The following is a 21,612-nucleotide window of genomic DNA, read 5'->3' as shown; positions in this document are numbered from 1 at the left end:
GGAATTCTGTCGGCACGGTGAGGTTGGTGAGGTTGATTATGGTGCTGGCGGGGGTGTTGGGGTTCACTGGTGTGGGGGTGAGGGCCGGAGGTTGGGCACCAAGGGTTTGCAGTTTCTGTGTTAGGATCGCTGTTTTCTTGTTTTGCGACGTTTTTAGCATGAAGTCGATGTTTTGCTGGGCTTTTTTCCAGTCGTCGGGGTTGATTCTCGGTTGTATGTAATCACGGAGGGAAGCACATGTTTTTTGAAGTGATGCTATTTCACGATATTTATCACTGATCACTGCACTCATTGCCCGTTTTTCGGCATTGAACACGACCTTCTTAACACTATAGCTGGTGGCGGGTGTTTTCCACTTGAGGAATTTCGGGGTCACTTCACTGTTCCTGCATGCCTTGAGGAATGTAATATCCGCTTGTCGGGTTTGTATTTTCCTGATGTTACGCTCGTATTCCCGCATTTCCTTCCGTATGAAAGGTGTAGAATTCATGGTGGTTGCGGTAAACGCGGTTTAAAATTACTTACGTGAAATTTAAAAGATTTCGTAATTCCGCGTTGCACAATTTAATGGTTCAATCCTATTAATTTCGAAGATCCACTGTCTTCATTCACAAAAGGGTACGGCGTTTGAAGCGGGGATGGTACCGCGTCAGTACATTGTTTGTTCCCGGGCGGCGGTGGTTGCGATTTTTCCCGTTCGGCAGCACTGGCACGCGCATCTTGGTTTGCGTCGTCTGCTTCCTGTTGTCCGGTGGCGTTGCCAGTTGGGGGTTGGGGGCTGGGCCGTGTTGCTCGGTAATGTGCCGTTCCTGTTCCCCGCGTGGCTGGAGGGGGGTCGAGTATGTGTATAGCATCTTTTCTTTTTCAGGTCGGGGATCTTTCTGAGGACAGGGTGCCAAGTTGGGTGTGCTTGTCCATTGTCCAGGTTTCTGCTGGATGATAGCATGGGTTTCTTTGATGGTGTTTTCTATGACAGAGCCGGTTGGGTGAAGTATGGATATGGAGGAGATGGTGTGGTTGGTGGAGTGGAGGTGTTGGGAGAGGCCTGATTTAGGTGTGTCGTTTTTGGAATCTTTTACATGTTCGTTAATCCGTTCTTGGACGGTGCGGATGGTTCTGCCAATGTAGGTGTTGTGGCATTGGCATGTGGTCTTGTAGACACCGGGGGATGCAAGTTTGGGTAGGTAGTATCTGTTGAAGTTGGGTAGTGCCCTTCCGATTTGGGATATGGGTTTGTGTGCTACTCGGATGTTGAAGGGTTTGAGGGCCTTGGCAAATTTTCCAGATGTGGTGGGGTGGTATGGAAAGGCGATCCATTTGGGTTTAGGATTTTGGTTCGGGTTATCTCTGTTTCTTGGATGTCTGAACTGGGTTTCTGTTTTTGCGCACCACATGGATAGTTGGCGCTCGGTGTAACCGTTGTTTAGGCCTATTTCCGTTACGCACGCTATTTCATCTTGCAGGTCATCTTCTGTGCAGCTGTGTGTGAAGGCTCTTCTGTAAAAGTTCATCCATACTCCAGCTTTCTGTTTTGGTGGGTGGTTGGATTTTGCATGGATATACTGGGTGCCCGAACCTGGTTTCCTGTATACGGATGTGACGAACTTGTCTTGGAGTCGTCGGATGCTGAGGTCGAGAAAGTTGAGGCGGCCATTTTGTTCCCTTTCAACGGTGAAGTTTATGTTGGGATGTATGTTATTGAGGGCAGTTAGGAGAAGGGTTAGGTCCTCTTCCTGTTTGTAAATGACTATGGTGTCATCGGCATATCTTTTGTATCTTATATGAGCAAACTCTGGTTGGGTGACTTCTCGGCCACATGCAGCACTATGTTGGATAGGGGTGCAGAAAGGGGGTTGCCCATCGCTAGGCCCCCTGTCTGGTGGAAGAAACTGTCCTCGAACTGGAAATAGTTGTGGGTGAGGCAGGCTTGTAGAAGGTTGCAGATTTCATCAGTTACAAATGGAGGCGTGTTATTGTTGTATGTTGATTATTTTGGGAATATTGTTACAAAAACTCAATTATTTCAGTGCTGAGAACAGCTTGTTTTTTAAATATAAATTTTTTATGTAAATCATGGTAAAATGAGGAAGAGAATGCTATGGGGAAAAAATAACACCAAAAATTTCAATGTCCTACTAATATTTTATGTGCATGTCAGCTCAGCCTTACTCCTGTATTTTTCCTTACAGCCTTAATGTGCAAAGATTTACACTAACATTATGTATTTCTGCCAATCCATTTGAACAAACACTTTTTATTATGCAGTATGTAAAACTATTATCTTTGCAGGCCAGCAAAGAAGCAGAATGCTTGCCACACTCTTCAAAGATGAACGTTGTCAGCAGCTTCCTGCTTATAGTATTTTAGAAAAGATGTACTTAGATCGCATAATTCGAAGATCTGAATTGCAGGAATTTGAAGCAATGTTGCAATCTCATCAGAAAGCCACCACAGCTGATGGTAAGTTTGACAGTACGTCAATTTCTTGGTTATCTTACTTCTGTGCTCAAAAAAATTGAAATTGGCAGTTGTACTATATGCTAGGGATGTGCCGAAGCCGATAACAGATGTATGAAAATCGGCCGAAATTGACACATCGGTATCGGAATTGGCAAAAATCTGATATTTAAACCGGTACAGATTATACTAGTTTTACCTTCTAATAAGTTTTATATTTTAATTTTGTAAGATTTATTGAAAATTTGGTTATGGTTCGTCATTTTTGTAGAGTTTTTGTAATAAAATTATTGCAAACTCATTCAGAGGATCAACCTAACTATAAATCGGAAATAAAACAGTACATTGCTGAACCAGGATCTGCTGTTGTATTGAAAATTCAAAAATGAATATTCAAACCTGAAGCAAGTCCTGAGAAAATACTTGGGCATACCTGCTGCATCAGTATTCAGCGATTGAGTGTTCTGTGTTGCTGAACAGATTTGAGATAAGAAGAAGTAGGTTACTTCCTGAAGTTCTTCCAAATCTCGTGTTTCTGAAGTTGAATCTGGCAAAACAGGAATTCATTTTGCATTTCAAAGAGCTGCTTGTGTACTAATGTTTAATCTCTTGAGAATCCATTTTCTTAAAGGTTCACATAACATTTTGTAGCTGCAAATGTACATTCGCATCTCATGAGAATATATATGTATATACATATGATATGTAACATAAATGTACATAGCAAATTTATTTTTGTCATGCTGAAAATAACATCCCATTTCTGTTTAATAATCTTATGTATCGGAATCGGTTTAAATATCGGCATCGGTATCGGTTCCAAAAATTATCGGTGAGTACATCGGCATTGGTAAATTTTCAGCTTCGTCACATCCCTACTATATGCTATCAAGATACAGTTTTTCTTTATACATGCATTGCTTTTAAATCTTTGTAGGGATGCCTTAATCACATAATCAACTTGTAGTACTCAAAATGAGTTGGCTTTCTTAAGATAATTATAAAACAAAAACTAAACTGTGATGTATCCAAAACATTGGATGGAAGCACTAAGAGAAAAGAGATTATAATCTCACAAGTGACTCTATTGAAGTCAAAAGTAAATTACGGTGGAACCTTAATTTTACATTCTTCAGGGAACCAAAGTGAAAAATTGTAAAATCAGGGAAAAATATATATTATTTTTCTTTATTGGAACCATGAAGATTGAATGTATAACACTGGAAAATGTAAAATCAGGTGAGTTCCACTGTCTGTTACTTCTATTGTTCTTCTGTCATGGGGAAGGACATGAGAAAAACTGTGCTCCTTGATGATAAATGTGTCTGGATGAATAACTCAGAGCCTCACACAGCCTCTAAGCAACTGATACCTGGTAGTAATCCTGGAAGTGGCAAAGATGGCTTGTACATGGTGCTGATCACATCACCCTGATTATAGTCAAGAACCGGTAGGCCCTACCTCCACAAGCCTAAGTACATTCATGGAGCAATACACAAAGACTGGGAGTTAGCCAAAAGTCATCGGACATCCCTGTGCTCGTGAATTTACTCAGTATGACATCTACATGCCTGACAAATGCCAGAACATTCTAGATGCCTTAGCTTTCAGAATGACTAAACTGAGAGAGTTGTGTGCTTTTTTAAGGGGACATGATTTTGGGGGCACATAAATTCGGGCATTCCATCAGATTTCTCATCAATTAAGTGTGCCCCAGCCCACTGTTAGGATGTCATTGTCGTCATGCAAGCACTGAACCCAGTCATTTTGATTGGCAAACCTTGAAGCATGTCGTGTGAACCAATCATCAGACATTTTTGTCAACAATTCCAGAGGATTTGAGTCACAGCTCAGGTACAGAGACAAGTGATACAACTATCTGCTGGGAGGTGATAGAAATTGGGTTTAGTGGTCGTGCTGCTCCTAGGAAGCCATTGTACTTTGGAGCAGGCGAAGGCGGTCTTATGGTGTGATATGGCAGTAGGATGGATGTGTGTCGACCTGGTGAATGGCATTTGCCATGGTGTGTTGACAGTGAAATTTGGTGATGGTAGGGTAATGGTCTGGGGTTGTTTTACCTGGTTTGGACTTCGATCCATGCGTTGCCACCTCTGTTCTGTGGCAACAGTTTGGAATAGGCTATTTTCTGTATCAACACGATAATGCTCATGCCCACACAAAGCCTCGAGTTGAACACAATTGAACATCTTTGGGGTGAGATGGCATGTCAGTTGCAAGCCATACCCACTTGACCAACAGTCACATATCAACTATTCACGATGCTACAGGAAGAATGGAAACAAATTCCACCTACAATTTACCAGAACTTTGTGGCAAGCCTACCCCCAAATGGTAAATGCAATAACAGCAAAGGGAGGATCAACATCCTATTAATAACACAACTGGTGCCTTTAGAACCAACAGCAATGCGTGTCCAGTGATTTTTGGCTACGTACTGTACATTCCACATAGAGAATTATTGCTGTGAGAGTTATCTGTTTCATCTGTGAAAACAACATCAATAGTGACTCCCATATAGTTGTCATACTATTTATTTCTGGATGAAATGAACATGACAATCCTGAGACAGAGAGATACATGGAGTTTTGCACGTTAGTTTTTTTCTCATCTACAGAACATTGCAACTGCTTGCAGGCAACCTAAAAGCAATCAGATTGAGTTGAAATCTGCAATTGGTAAATTCAAAATATCTGTTAAAAGTACACTGCATTATGTGATTAATTTGTCTTAACTTTTGGTATTTTAATGCATGCCAAATAAATGCATTCTGCCAATATAAAAAAAAAATTCACTGTAAGCATTGATGTTTAAGCATATTTTTGTGGGAGATGAAATTCATGTTGAGTGTAAGCATAAAGTGCAGGAATGTATTAGTTTGTGTGTGTGTGTGTGTGTGTATGTGTGCGTGCACAAACTGTCCAAATGTATAGATCAAATGTAAATCATTGATAAAATAAGTAGCAAGAATATCTCCACTTTCAAAGACCAAATTTCCAATGCATTTGTACTCTTACTGGCTATGAGAGAGTGAACTACATGAACTACAACACTTCAGTGGTAGGTATTGTAACTTCCATTTGAGTGAATCAATTTCAAGCCATGCCAAAACTTGTAATACTGCTGTTCCATCCAAGCAATCTGGAAACATCATATAAAATGGGCACATTGGGTACATGAGCTAAGCACATGATATACTTTCTTCAAGAGAAGTTGCAATATCCTTGTTTTGGCATGGACTGGGAAGAACCACAGGTTTGATTCTCATCAAGCTACAATTTTCACTGTTGTTACAATTCCTCTTGTGTTCCATTAGCTTTTCATGTAGCTATGTTATTGTGACATGTTACATTGTCAGAACATTCAACTAATCAAATCATGACATTTTTATGAAAAAAAAAAACATATTCCACACCTCCGGTGTATTAAAAAAAATGCTGACAGTGGATCAACATGTACCTGAGAATTGGTCCTCAAATTTTCAAACCAACCAATTTCATGTGTAGGGAAACAATGCTGAATAGAAACTACAGTAAAAATTATAGATTGCTTAGGTAAAAACAGTGTGCAAAAATTATAGATTGCTTAGGTAAAAGCAGTGTGTAAAAATTATAGATTTCTTAGGTAAAAACAGTGTGGTTCACAGGGAACCAGAAACTGAAGTTGTTAATCTGTGATGAGTGCTTGTTGTGATTGCCAGAAATGTGGCTAATGATGTAGGTTGTGTGTTTTTGTTAGTGTTGAATTCCTTTTCCGAATCTGCTGTTCCATCGTCATGTTTTTTTTTAGTTTTCTTCCAGATTAAAAGTGTGGCTCAAAAGTTTGAGGACCAATTTTCAGGTATGTGTCAATGTATGTACTCTAATCAAATCTAGATGACATTCCTGGTACACAAAAAAAATATATATATATATTCCTTTACAATATTTCAATTGAATCTAACTGTTCACAAGATGGCTGTCATGAAATTGAAACACTGTGAAGAAAAATGTATACCAGAAATGTTATTCATTCTCAAGTATAAATTTTAACAATGAGTTTTTATACAATTGCCTTATGTAAAAGTAGTACTTGTTTTAAGTAATTCTGTGTCTCTTAAAAGAAAAACAGCACAGGAGGAGACACTTTTTGGATGGTATTTTTGTAAAGAAACACCACATTGTATTGGTTTGTTGTAATATTGAATTGATTCCTTTGTTGAATTGAAATTGTTTATTGTCATACTTTGTACTCCAGAGAGTATCAGTTACATTCTCCCAAAAAGTAATGTAATTCAATATTATTATAGTTTTATTAATGACATGTTTCAAATATTAATTATCCTAATTAAGATGTCTAGCATCTTTCCCTCCCTTATTTTTCATTTGGGAAATATTTGTAAACATACCTGATCTATTGTTTTTCATAGCTATTTCCATGTCATTGCTTTAGTACTCCAACAATATTTTATTTTCCAGGGTCTACAATTTTAGATCGTGCTGTTATAGAACACAACCTACTGTCAGCAAGTAAGCTTTATAACAACATCACATTTGAAGAGCTCGGAGCTCTCCTTGAAATACCTCCAGCCAAAGCAGAGAAAATTGCTAGTCAGATGATTACAGAAGGAAGAATGAATGGATACATTGATCAAATAGATTCCATTGTACACTTTGAAAGTAAGTTTTTCTACACTGTATTAGTCCTGCTCTAGAAGGCCACAACTGGCCTTTATTTCCATCCCCATGTTTACAATCCCTGGCAGGGTTTCCCTGATGTCATCAAGATGAAACTTCTTCCGAGTTTCAGCTGTTTCCAACATTGTTAAAGCATATAATACTCCTGTTTTTAAGAGGAAAAACACATATTCAGGATCATCACAATATAACTTACAGAGAGTGCATGAATGTAATGGTGCGTACAGAAAATTACAAATAAGCAAAAGCTTTTTTATTTAAATAAGGCACACACAGATGTACTACGTAGAATTTTCATTTAAAAATTCAGGCTCGACCAGAACTTGCAACAGGGTCTCTGGCATACCGTGCCATTGCTCTGCCACTGAGCCACCAAACCGGCCTGGTTTTGCTGCTGCTGTTTTACCTGTGTGGAATCATTTCTGCTCGTGGTACCGCAACGGGATCTGTGGCAAGGTCAACGTCTAGAGTGACTTTTCATTTTCTAATGTTCTCGGGGTAACACATTTATCTCAGATATAACCGTTTTCTCAGCACATCTTGCCTTCAAACGAGGAATGGCCAAAGATGTCTGGATTCTCGGGAAGATTTAAAATCCCAATTTGGAAATTTTGCTGCCTGGATATTGAAGAGAGAGTTTTTTAATATATTTTTCCATTTTTCTGTTAGAATTTATTAACATAGCTCTTGATGTGCTTTATTTTAAGTTTTGTCTTTCTTATTTCATGATCATTGTCCTCTAATGCTTATGTTCAGAATGCTGAGTTGTGATTGTACCGAAATTCAGATTGCCTCCCAAATGCAAACCATAGTAAAATATCCAGATTTTGCCAACCCTTCTTCACATGTCTTGCACAAACACTGTTTTTATCACTGACCTGCTCATGTGTAACTGGGATTATCAGTGTAGGAATGGCACATTTCTTCAATCTATACTTTGATGTAATTCCTAGTAATTCAGATTTTATGTGCAGAACAAATTCTCAAGTTAGCAACGTGAAATTTGTCTTTTTGATAGCATGTGCTCTCAAAAATTTTTGGGAACATTTTATCGGACAGAAATGTATGGTAAACAAAAGCAAAATTTTTCATTTTCTTGATATAGTTTGAACATGTGCTTACAGCACAGTGCGACATTATCATCACTCAGACATGGATATGAATAAGAAAAAATGGAAACTTGAATACAAAAGCGAGGAAAGAACATAGGAACATGTTTCCCTTGCTAAAACTAGCAGATACTAAAATTTCTCCATCGATCTTTCACCCCTGTGACAGTTCTACAACCACCTTGGCTTGCCAAAAAGTGGCATTATAAGCAGACCTTTCGATGCAGGCAGCAAACACAAGTCAATGCATCTTGAACTAACACAGTGAAACCTCAATGTTTATGTTTTTAAGGGGACCAAAACGAAATTTAAAATGTGGGAAATTGTAAAATCTGGGAAAATTTTATGAGGTGTTGCTGCATTCAGACTGAAAAAATGAATTTACATGGTGAGTTAAAAGTCAGGTTACATATAAAGTTTACCTTGTCTTAATAAATGTCCATGAATGGTTGAAAAGTCAGGTTACATATGAAGTTTACCTTGTCTTATTAAATGTCCATAAATGGTTGAATGTCCAGTTTCCTGGTGCATGGATCGGTCGCTGGTCCGGTTGAATGGCCACCATGGTCTCCAGACCAATGGATTTTGTTCTTTGGGGTCATTTAAAGGCACTCATCTACTCAGTTAAGATACAGAACATCCAGCATCTGAAAGCATGCATTGTGTAATTTGCAGACATTATTATGCTGGACGTTCTGCAAAAGGTTCTGGAGAACTGGACACGTTGCATGCACAAATGCATTGATGTTCAAGGTGCACACATTGAAGATATCCCTATGTAACCTGACATTTGACTTTCCTTGTATAATGCAGGAAAATGTAAAATCAAGCATTTTCACACATATATTTATTGTTTATACCAACTTTTTAATTTTTCCTGCATTTTAAGTTTTCTTGTCTTGTTTCCCTGAAAAACATAAAAACCGAGGTTCCGCTGTATTGCTACCAATATCCATTCTTTCCTTCTCCCATGTTTTCCCTCCCTCCCTGTGAAATAGGGATAATTCTTTCATCATGCTCTTCTAAAGGCAACTGCTCCATTTATGGCTTTCAAATATGACTAACAAATAAATAGGGAAGGGACAGATTAATCGGTATTCTATCAGTATCAACCAATATTGGCATATCTGTTTATTGGTAAAATTACTGATTATTGTACAGATCCGACGTATCTATAAATATGTTAAAATTTAGTGCAAAATTCTGCCAGTTATAATTTTTATGGATAATCTCCATGCCCTACTTTTCAAAAAAGGGAAAATCTAAATATGCAACTTCCTTTGCACTGCAGTCACCTGAAAACAAACATTTATTGAGGACGTCAATGAACTATTCAGGTTCTTCAAGGACCATTTGGAATGTTATTTCAGAGATGGTGGGGGGGGGGGTGACTGCTTAGGGTGACCATACATCCTGTTTTGACCAGGACAGTCCTGTTTCAGAGGCGTGTCCCGGTCGTCCCGTTCATTTTATTAAAAAGTCACTATTTGTCCCATTTTATAAAAGTGTATGAGTTAACTTGAAAACCAAGTCTAGATTTGAGAGACATGTTGTGTGTGTTCTGTTATTTGTAGAGCAGTGAATAAGCATGGAGTTTCTTTAGGGGATTACAACAAGAATTTGAAGTCCTTCGTTTTGACACAAACTCAAAAGAAAAATCAACCAACCAACCCCAGTAATGGAATGTTGGAACTATGCAAATAGTGTATCTGAAAATATCAGTTTGACAGATATAGATAGTTCATTGTATTCAAGTTAGTTCATTTTTCTGTGCATTTTGTTCACAAATGAATTTGCCACCTGTCTGGTATGCCTGACGAAGCTATCAGACAAGTGGCGAAATCAATCACGAACCAAAACTGTGCAGAAAAATTAACTAAGTTGATTAAAATGATTATGCAAATAGTGTTGGATATGTTCAACATATCACTACGTACTGACTTTATTTTGTACCAAGTTGATAGAATATATTATCATAAATTGGTGAATAAATTGCAGTAATTAGAAATCTGAAATGTGGATGCAGAATGGTTATCTTCAAATTATGCTCTCATAATTTTCTAGAGAAAATTTTAAAATAAATTATCTGTGCATGGTATTGTTACAGATACTTTCATTTTTATATATTTCAGCTCGGGAAGTGTTACCAACATGGGACAAGCAAATCCAATCTCTGTGTTATCAAGTCAACCAAATAATTGAAAAGATATCAAATACTGAACCTGATTGGATGGCAAAGGCAATGGAAGAGCAAATGGTCCATTAAAAATCCAGGTGCTTTCAGTATTATGTCAGAAGTTCAGGATCTGCATTATTTCTCATTAAAAAACAGGAGCAGAAAATGAATGTGTATGAAATTTTCAATCTGATATTTTTGTTTTCCAAAACTGAAAGGAGTGTAGATATTTATATCTGTTCATGAAGTCAAGATTGCATATAAAGAATTCAGATGAAATAGCTGTATTTTGTTTTTAAATTAAGTTTTGTGACATAATGTAAATTCACTTTTCTTGATTTAAATAAATTCTTTGTGATACTTTCCTACATAGGAAAGCTGTTTCTTAAATTGGTTGTGTATTTTATTAATATCATTATAAGGAACCCTTCCCTCTTGATTAAAAAATAATGTAAACATTTTTTTGACTCGCAAAAGAACGTGTGTGAACAAAATCCATTTAAAAGTGAACATTACAATGAATAAATAATACCAGCTGTGTAAATTTGCATGGAAATAACATGTAGAGTTATTTCTCAACAGTAGTACATCATTTAAAGGTTGAAGATCCCAAAGAAAGACTGCTGGTTCCATGCCCGAGCATGCATGATTAATTGCCACACCATACAACTCCACTATTTCAAACATTATTCTTCAAGTTTCTGATCATTAGTGCTAAGGCTTCCTGCTTGCCACTGGCTTTGGATACCTACTGCAGCAAATGTAAGGTATCCCTCTGTAAACTCCTGGGGGAAATTAAATTTCAGAGTCATGTCAGTACAGATAATGAATGTATCATTTAAAGTTTCCTATTATGACCTTGGTTTACATTGCAATTGGCCTTCTCTATAGGGCAATCGCTTCAAAAGATTCTGCCTCTCTCTCGCTGCAGACTCTCGCAGCCTCAACACCAGATAGCGTGGGAGATCTCAACTATTCATTCCCTTTTATAATTTGAATGTCTACGCACAATGTTGCACCATTTCCACTTCCCCGTCTTTGGAACTCATTGCCCCTCGAAATCTGGAACGCATATACATTTTTAAGGCACTAGTAAAGCACACTTTACTAGGCACAAGCGTACATTGAATACAGACTGATTTCACTTAATTGCAGAAAAGTGCTGAAACCCCTATCCCTAAATTTTACATTGTCAGTAACATGTGGTGCAACTGCACATGAACCCATCACTTGATAGAGGCACAAGCCTTACAGAAGAAAAAAACTTCGTTTTCTAATACTACTAGCAGAGATGGCTATTTGACTTCGGCCTCCAGAGTTGAAAGTTGGCCTCAGCCTCCGAATTTCAACTGGGCCTTGGCCTCTCATGGCCTCAGCCTCCAAACTCAAGGTCAACCTCCGGCCTCGCACAGCCTCAGCCTCCGAACTCCATCTCTAACTCACACGGCTTCTGATTCATAAGTCTCATAACTCTTCAAGCCGGTTTGACGTACACATGTACGGACCCTCATAGTGCTTCTATAGGCGGTTCGACATATACGTTCCGTGTAGTAGTGATGAAATTATGCATATTCTGCCATCTGTTGTTTTCCCACATGAACGAAAATGCATGTAACTCAAGAGTAGACTGCAATGTGCTGCCATCTGTTGGTTTTCCTTCCAATTACATGAAATTATGTGTGATTGCATCACTTGATTACATAAAAAAAAAAAGCTGAGAAATGGCGTCGCACGAGCGGGTAAAGGGCATCGAAGCGGACGAAATTTGTGCGTTTTTAGAGGAAAGTGACAGTGAATGTTCAATTTATTCATTTCTATCTACAAGTGAAAGTGAAGTAAACTATGCAGAACAGGAAGTAGATAGTGTAAGTGATAGTGAAAGCGAATTAGATGGCATTACATCCTCAGCTGTTGCATCATTGAATGTAACCTGGAACTGGAAAGAAGTTGACGACTCTTTCAAAGCAAATAAACTTGCATTTTGTGGATTGTGCGGTCCCCAAAAAGCAGTCAATAATGTTCTTGATGCCTTTTTGTTGTTTTTTGACACAGAAGTTGTAGAACTCATTGTCAGAGAAACTAACTTATATGCACACACTTATATTCAACAATGCACATTGAAACCACGTTCACAAATGCGCAAATGGCAACCAGTTACTGTGGAAGAAATATATCTTGTTTTGGTAATATTTATGCTTATGGGTATAGTTCAAAAGCCAACTATAAAGAGCTATTTTAGTAAAAATGCATTTATTGAGACCCCAATATTTCCTAAAACAATATCAAGGAACAAGTTTGAACTCGTATGTAAATTTTTACATTTTGTTGATAACACGAAACGAGATTAATTTCCAAGGCCTAAAAAACTTTTCAAAATTCATGAGACAGTTGAAATGCTAAGGGAACATTTCAAAAGTGTGCTTTTGCCTTTCAGAAAATATAGCAATAGATGAATCACTTACTTTGTGGAGGGGTAGATTAGGTTTTAGGCAATATATTCCAAGCAAGGCAGCGAAATTTGGTATCAAAACTTTTGAACTTTGTGAATCATCGTCAGACTATTTATGGGATTTCATTATATACGAGGGTAAGGGTACAGATATTACTACCAATATTGATGTCAGATGATTTGAAAAGTTCGAAAATAGTTGTGAAACTGATGGAACCTCTTCTTAGGAAAAACTATACACTATGGATGGATAATTATTACAATTCTCCAACATTAGGTTTACTTCTCAGACAAAATGGGGTGAATGTTGCAGGTAGTTTGAGAATGAATAGAAAAGGGATGCCGGACATAGTAAATTCAAAAAAGCTGAAAAAGGGGGAGGTAATTGCTGCCGAATCCAATGGTGTGATGGTACTAAAGTGGAAAGACAAGAAAGACATTACCTTTATTTCTGTGTTTCATGATGCTTCGCTAGTTACAAAAGAAAAAGAGGGGTGTAGTCTTTCTATGGGTGGGGTGGATGTGAAGGATCAAAACCTACAGTCTTATCTTATTCAAAGGAAAAGAGGTACAAAATGGTATATAAAGTTTTTCAAGAAATTGCTGAATGTGTCAGTTCATAAAGAGTATATTATCTATAATAACAAGACCAAAATAAATCACTTGGAATATAGGTTGGACCTTATAAAAGCTCTTGTTCTTACCCATGGACCTCAAATTCCAAGGCGTACAAGTAGTGGTAGGCCATCTATAAATCCTCCTCCACAACGTCTTTTGGAAACGCATTTCATTGAAAAGATACCTCCTACAGGGAAAAAATCAAAGCCTCAAAGACTATACGTAGTGTGTACAAAGCATGGGAAACGAAAGGAAAGTATTATTTATTGGTGTTCAGATTGTGAAGTAGAACTGTGTTTCGAAGCATGTTTTAAACTGAACGAGGGCCACTATTTATATTTTGAGCCTTGGCAACACTGATTGAAGTTAGGCACGATTTGACGTTTGCACGGAATCGTCTGGCATTATTGACCATAATGTACTTCAAATGTTTTGTCAGTAGCTTCATTTGTGTTGTTTATGTTGCCTTGGAGATTGCGCGACAACAATAAAATGGAATTAACTTGTGAACATTTTCGTGCGATGATTTTTTACGATTTTCGACGTGGATTATCAAGACAAGAGTGCATCGATCAACTTACTTCCACATTTGGCGATGAAGCCCCATCCTTTGCCACTGTGAAACGCTGGTATAACGAATTTAATCGTGGCCGCCATTCGCTCACCGACGAGATTCGCGAAGGTCGTCCAAAATCAGTTGTTGTTCAAGAAAACATTGATGCTGTGCAAAACCTAATACTGCAAGATCGTCATGTGACATACTGTGAGATTGAGGCAACCATAGGCATTAGTTCCACCAGCATATATAAAATATTACATGATCATTTAGCTGTGAGAAAGGTATGTTCTCGTTGGATCCCACCCAATTTGACAAAAACTCAAAAAAGACGCTCGCGTCAATTGGTGCAAACAAATGCTCAATAAATACAATTGTGGTGCTTCAAAAGACGTATATAAGATTGTAACAGGTGACGAATCATGGATATATGCATATGAGCCAGATCGTAAACAGCAGTCGACTGTATGGGTGTTTCAAGATGAACCCAATCCAACAAAAGTTGTTCACGCTCGAAGCACATCGAAACAAATGGTCGCCTGTTTTTTCAGGAAAACTGGTCATGTGGCAACTGTGTCTTTAGAGGAACGTAGAACAGTCAACTCTGAATGGTACACAACAATTTGTTTGCCAGAGGTCTTCGGTCAAATACGGAAAACAAACAAACGTCGTCGGATCATTCTTCATCAAGACAATGCCAGCTGTCACACATCTCGTCTAACAACCGACTTTATGAACAGTCAAAAAATCGAATTGATGGGTCATCTGCCGTACAGTCCTGATTTGGCACCCAATGACTTCTTGTTCCCGAATGTCAAGAATAAATTGCGTGGACAACGATTTTCGTCGGCAGAAGATGCCGTTCATGCGTTCAAAAACCATATTATGGAGGTGTCTCAAGAAGATTGGAAAAACTGCTTTGACAAATGGTTCGAACGAATGCAAAAGTGTATTGACCATACAGGAGAATACTTCGAAAAACAATAAAGCAGTTTTCAATGCCAAATTCCTGTTTTTTCATTGTTAGGCTCAAAATATAAATAGTGACCCTCGTAATTATTGCAATCTGTTTGAATCAGGTTCTTACTGTTTGCTTATGTGAGTGAAAGTGTCCTGGGTGTGGATATTTTGGATTTGTTACACAGATTCCACATTTCCTCCACTCTCTCACAACACCATGCTGGGAAACTGGATATTCTTCGTAGCCGAATGCACATGCTCTTTTATTATAGCTGGGAGTGAGATACAATCCTTTAAGGGGTTCACTGCTTTTCTGCAGACCCCCTTGAACATTTATTTATTTATTTATTTATTCCTTGTTTTGGATGGCGAAGTTAAGGCACAAGCCTTTTCTTCCACTTAACCATCTTTACATTACATTTTATAAATTGATTTTTATAGCTAACTGTATGTTAAATATATAAAAAACTAAATATTTAAGATACCAAGAAATGAAATCTATAAAAAACTAAGAACATTGAGATACCAAAAAAAAAGAAAAACAAGAAAAAATAAAAGAGAAAGACGCAAGAAACATAAAAAATAAAGACAAAAATACATACACACTAAGTAAAAAAAATACACGTAAAACATAAACACACACGCAACAAACATAGTCAAATTACAGAAAAAGTCGGTGGGTGTTGGTCCTACAAGTTTACACGAAGGTTTAATTTTATTTCCCTGTTTTCAGTTCTGGTAAGTTGACTCCAGCAGATGATTTTTTAATTTTGATTTGAATTGGAGAAGAGAAGAAGAGTTTCTTATGTCGTTGGGGAGGTCGTTCCACGCTCTGGTAGCAGTGACCGTTAAGGAATTTCCATAAAACGTTGTCTTGTGGGAGGGAATGGCCAGCAGAGAGTTGTCTCTCGAACGGGTGGCAAAGGTGTGTGCTGAACTTAGAGCTTGAAATCGAGAAAGTAGGTAGGACGGCTCTCGTGAGTTTACTATTTTGTAGAGCGCTGTAAGAGTGTGAAAGCGGCGGCGAGTGGAAAGGTCGAACCAGCCTAGGTCCTTGAAAGCCGGGGTCAGGTGGTCAAAAAATTTGATATAAATGTAGCGCACACATGCATTTTGTATTCGCTGTAGACGTCTTGCTAGTTCACCGTTGAGGTCAATATATGTCAAGTCACAGTAGTCTATATGAGACAGAACTAAGGACTCCACGAGTGTTTTTTTTACTTCTTGTGGTAAAATATTTTTAAGGCAGTACAGCGAGTGTAATGCTGCGTAGGATTTTTTACATATGGCCTTCACATGGTCACTCCAAGTGAGGTTTTCGTCCACAACGACTCCCAGGTCTTTGACCGAAAGCGACAACGAAATGGGGTTTCCTTCGACAAGAATGTCAGGGATGGAGGACTTCTCTGTTGTGGAAATGAGCTGACGTGAGCCAATTAAAATACATTTCGTTTTCTCAGCATTTACTCGCAGACCGTTTGCATGAGACCACTTGCAGACGTTCATAATATCATCGTTTACGGCTTTGATGGCCATATTGATGCTTGTTTTAGGGAACGACAAATAACATTAGACGTCATCAGCGTACAGATGGTAATTTGTCGATTGAAAGTTTCCAGATATATCATTTACGTACATGGAGAACAGCAGCGGAGACAGGACGCTACCTTGGGGTACACCGCAATTCGTCGGCAGCCACGACGACTTATTGTCAGAAACGAATGTGCGTTGCTGTCTGGCTGCTAAATATGAGCGAGCCCAGTCAACAGCGGGTTGGGAAAAGTTGAAATAAAATGACAATTTCGCCAGAAGGATATCGTGGTCTACGGTTTGGAAGGCTTTGCTGTAATCGAGGAGAACTAGCATTGTCAAATATCTCTTATCCATCGCCGACCTTACATCATCCACCACTTTAATGAGCGCTGTGCTGTGATGTGGGCGGAAACCGGACTGGAAGGGGTTTAACAATTTTTTCGATTGCACATAGTTAAAAATTTGCTCGTGAACGATGTTTTCAAATACTTTTGACAAAGTTGGGAGAATACTGATCGGTCGAAAATCTTGAGCGCTTACTGGGTTGGTGATTTTAGCCAGGGGGCGTATGTGAGCGAGTTTCCAAATGCTTGGGAATGTGCCACTGTACAGGGATGTGTTGAAAATATCTGCAATTGCGGGTGAGATGTGGGTAGCGATATACTTTAACATGTTAATAGAAATTTCGTCTGCTCCGGTTGCATTGGATTTGATTTTATTAATTGTAGTTTGGACCTTTTCATGCGTTATAAAAGAGAAATCGAAACTATTGTTGTTGTTGCTTTTATGAACACTTATGGAGTCGATTGTACGTTTCTTAATTTCAGGATTTATACCTGATACGTTTTGGAAGTGGCCATTTAGTTCTTCTGTGGAGATGCCAACAATTTCATTACTATCATATTTTTTCCCAACGCCGAACATTTTAAGTTTATTCCACAGCGATTTCGGCTGCGATCTGTAGTTTAATAGTTGTCCCGCAAAGCAAAACTTTCTCTTTCGTATTTCCTGGGTGCACCGATTCCGAAGAATGCGGTATTCTTCGAAATAATCGTGTACTGATTCCAGGTTTGCTTTGAGTGTGGACTTATACCGCCTGTAAGCTGCATCCCTACGGGACATCAGCTGCAGAATCTCGGGGGTGATCCACGGGCTGGGAGGTCTCGAAACTCTTTTTCTTTTCACGGGCGCGTGCTTGTTGTAAATATGAAGGATGAGGGAGTTTAAGAGATTCACTTTCTCGTCAACTGTTTGAAAAGAGGACACGAGGTGCCATGGCATGTTTCCTGCTTCAATATTCAGGGCTCGAATATCAAGCCGTTTAAAATCTCTGAAGGAGATTACTTTTGGTTTATATTTATATGTTTTCAGAGAATAGGAAAGAAAAATAAGATCGTGATTCGATATACCTGGGACTGGAAATTGTCCGAAATTTAGAATTTTTAGTGGGTTGGTTGTTAATATATGGTCAATAAGCGTCTCACTTTGATGAGAACGATGTGTGGCTTTTAACGAACAGGCTGATAGGTTGAGAGACGATATGGTGTCTTTGTAATTTCGTACTTCCGGTTTGGAGGTCAAGAGGTCGAAATTTACGTCACCAAGGATAATACAATTTTCGTATATCGGTAAAAAATTAGATATTTCTTTTTCGAAATTTTCAAAATCAGTTTTCGGGGGTCGATACACTCCGCTGAGGAGGATTTTTTGGTTGTTTACGTTTAGCTCAAGGATCAAATATTCCGAACTACTCGAGTATTCTCCTTGCGAACGAGAGAGGATTTTAACGGGAATGTTTTCTTTTACATATATTGCACAGCCTCCGCCTCTTTTGTTTATCCTGTCGCAACGATAAAGCCTGTATCCCTGCATGCTGACCAGGTGATCTGGGATCGACGAAACAAGCCAGCTTTCCGACACTAGAATTGCATCACAAGAAAGAGGGGCAAAAATAGTTAGGAATTCGTCGTAATGGGACAAAAGACTCTGACAGTTGACGTGAGCTGCGTGCAAGTTTGTCCACGGTGCAAGTTTGGTAACAAGGAAAAGTGGTCCCCTGCTGATCAGTTTCCACTGGTTTCACAGTGTGCGTCTTTCTGTTCTTCCAGGAATTTGAATTTCAGCATGGCGTTTGTATGCGAGGAAGGCGACAGGTCGAGTTTCTTGGCTTTTATAGGGAACAGTGATTTTTATTACAGTCAAATTATGTGCAAAAAACTGTAGTTAGTCTAAAATAGCATATATTTATTTGGTTCTTTTTCTCATTTGCTGGGGGGAGTGCTGTTGACCACTTGGTGTTATCGCAATTGAGGAATTCTGTAAATTGATGCATTGCTTTGATGAAAGCATAAACCACCGATGATGCATTGTATAAGTTTTATAAGTCTCAGGGTATAATAATAATAATTGGTTACTACTATATAATTGTTATTATTGTATAATAATCATCATCATAATCTTAACACTATGATGATATTGTTGATATTATTTCTACTATTCAAGTCTCGTCAGTGGCCTGATCCGTATGTGTAATTTGGTTAATTTGAAACTGCATAATTATAATATCCACATAATCTACTGGATACATTAAATATCCAAAGATTTACATGAGGAATTTCAAAATTACAGCTGACAGATATCCAGATAATTTGATTGATGGAAGTCTACATCTCCATAGTGACAGCATATGGATAATCCAAATGTCAGATACACAGAAAAAATTATGCCTAAATATCTACATTCCATATTGAGGATATTCAGCACATATAGTTTTTATGAGCCGCGGTAGCCGTTCAAGCGGCTCCGGCACCCACTCAGCGTGGTGTAAAGTGGGTACCTGGAGGAAACTCTGGGGGGCAGTGGCGTATGCTGGTTTTAACTAGTGGGTAATCTCCGACACTTGATTCATTCACCACTCCTTAAATCTCCCTGCAAATTTACCTCAACATCCATACAGGATTTATGAATATATGTGTTAAAAATTTTACCTTATTGTTGCGACCACTGTCGAATAATTGTTGTGATTGCACTTGCAGTTAATCTACGTTTAGAATTTCAAATAATAAAACAAGAAAATATAATAAATCTATAAGAAAATACCTGTAACAAAGAATATGAAAGGAATGCGGTAGTGAAATAAAAACCCTCAATATTAATTAAGTGTAAAATTCAAGTTACCCCAGTACCCAGTTACTCATGCATTCCCGATTTTTGTTTTTGTAAACGGGAGTTTAAGTTCAAGACCTGTGGTACAAGAGATGCTACTGGCCTACCTACATTAACTATTTCCAATTTCTCCGGAAAAGATCCTGTTCCAAATATTTTTCACACGCAAATATTGTATTATGTCCATTGCCTTTAACTTCAGTAAACACAGCACTAGCATGAATACCTAACCACTAACAGCTAAACAAATATTAAATTCTCGAATCGCTACAACACGCATTCAATTCCCTGCGCCAATTTTCTATTGTGGTTCCTTTCTGCTTGACACAGAAATATTCCCTGCGATGAGCGAGGTTCTATAAGTTGGAATCATTGCGTTTTTTGTTTATATATTTTACATTCAAACATCTGTTTTCATTATGATCGTTATTAATCTAGAGAGGGGGGAAAAGCAACTTAAATGACCTAATATATGTGTACGTATATATATATATATATATATATATATATATATATATATATAATTTATTTCTGATAGCTTTCCCTTTTAAAAATTATTCATTTCTGCGAAAGAAGTACTCTCACTGGTTTTGAAGGCTACAAAGAAAGTAAGCACACATTTTAAAATACAAAATTGAAAAAAGAAAGCATATAAATAGTTTAATTACTTCATTAATCGATTGATTAAATTGTTATTTGACGTCGCTTTTCTGCCACTTTTGGCTAATCACTACGAGTGATGATATGACATTGATGAAGGGACATTTACAAAAAACACCCATGCCCAGACCTTTATTCGATCCCTGGAGCTCTGGCGTCGAAGGGAGCTGTGCTAACACTCCGCAACGGAGGTCGGTGTAATTTCTTGAATTTCAAGTTCAAATTTTAATTTATTTAATTACCTTCATCTTCAATATAAAACTTTTTTTATTTTGACAATATCTGTTGAAATAGCAGAGATCAGGAAGACAGAAGCAAACGCAAAATGAGATTAACAGAATTGGTTCGCAAATGTTGTTCAGATTTTCCTGTTTCTCGCGCATTTTCAGATGTATTTTCTCTACTTTCCTTTTCAGTACGTAATTTGTGAACCCAGAAATCTGTTTCCAGATAAATTTCCCTGTAGTAAACAACACAGCTCCTACCTACGATACAAAGGCCATCGCGGAAGAATGGCAGAAGAGGGTTCCAGCCGAGGGAACGGCAAAGGTTATTGGATGAAGAGTGCGACCGATGGATTCTCTCCAGAAGGAGGTTACCCTTGCCACGGAATAACCGCGCCTGAGAAGCAGTGTTTCTCCCCTCCCTCCGTCAATGGATTTAAAGGGAGCCGGTAGAATCTCACCCTGACGTCACCAGATTCCACCAGCTGGAGAAAAAGCCTCACGGACATTCTGCGGCAAACGGTTGAAAACATTCGCGCGCTGGAAGCAAAGAAATGTGTGAATCAAAGATTGGTTCGGAAGAATATTGCGAAGAAATAAAAAACATCTTTTTAAAAAAATATTGCCGGGTCATCTCCGATTACCTAGGAAACCCAGAGTATACGCCGCTGCTGGGGGGGTAAAGGCAGCCAGGGGTGTTGTGCTGATCACATCACCCCCAGCTCGGTCGAGATCAAGAAAGTGTGGGGCCCTAACCCCACACCCCCTATACACCTTCATGGCATGGTGCAAAGCACAGGGGAGCAATTTACTTTTACCATTCAAATTATTATTGAATAATTCTTTTATCTTAACGACTGATATGTAGACTTGATTTTCTAGATTTTATTTGATTTTCTGCCACTTCTGGCTAATGTGAAGATGAGGTTGAGTAATGATATGAAAAATTGATAGAGAGTCACTCAGAAATACCTGCCGAACGCGTTAACGCACTGTGCTAAACACACCCCC

General features: G+C 38.4%; 1 protein-coding gene across 2 annotated transcripts in view; it reads left to right on the top strand.

The window, feature by feature from the left end:
• The window catches only part of CSN4 (COP9 signalosome subunit 4), a 53,881-nt gene extending 43,055 nt beyond the window's left edge, over positions 1-10,826 (top strand). Inside the window, exons 7-10 of one of the 2 annotated variants that reach the window (XM_083141429.1) lie at positions 2,290-2,460; positions 6,265-6,315; positions 6,933-7,133; positions 10,393-10,826. In XM_083141429.1, the coding sequence (XP_082997555.1) occupies positions 2,290-2,460; positions 6,265-6,315; positions 6,933-7,133; positions 10,393-10,526 (557 nt within the window). In that variant the 3' untranslated portion in view covers positions 10,527-10,826. The remainder of the gene's footprint in view (positions 1-2,289; positions 2,461-6,264; positions 6,316-6,932; positions 7,134-10,392) is intronic. The other variant, XM_083141430.1, reaches the window with a different exon arrangement.
• Positions 10,827-21,612: the final 10,786 nt, after the last annotated feature.

The sequence above is a fragment of the Lepisma saccharinum genome, chromosome 20 (assembly GCF_977018435.1).
Source record: "Lepisma saccharinum chromosome 20, izLepSacc3.1, whole genome shotgun sequence".
In the NCBI taxonomy this organism is placed as follows: Eukaryota; Metazoa; Arthropoda; class Insecta; order Zygentoma; family Lepismatidae; genus Lepisma; species Lepisma saccharinum.
This window is presented reverse-complemented; position numbering and strand designations above follow the sequence as displayed.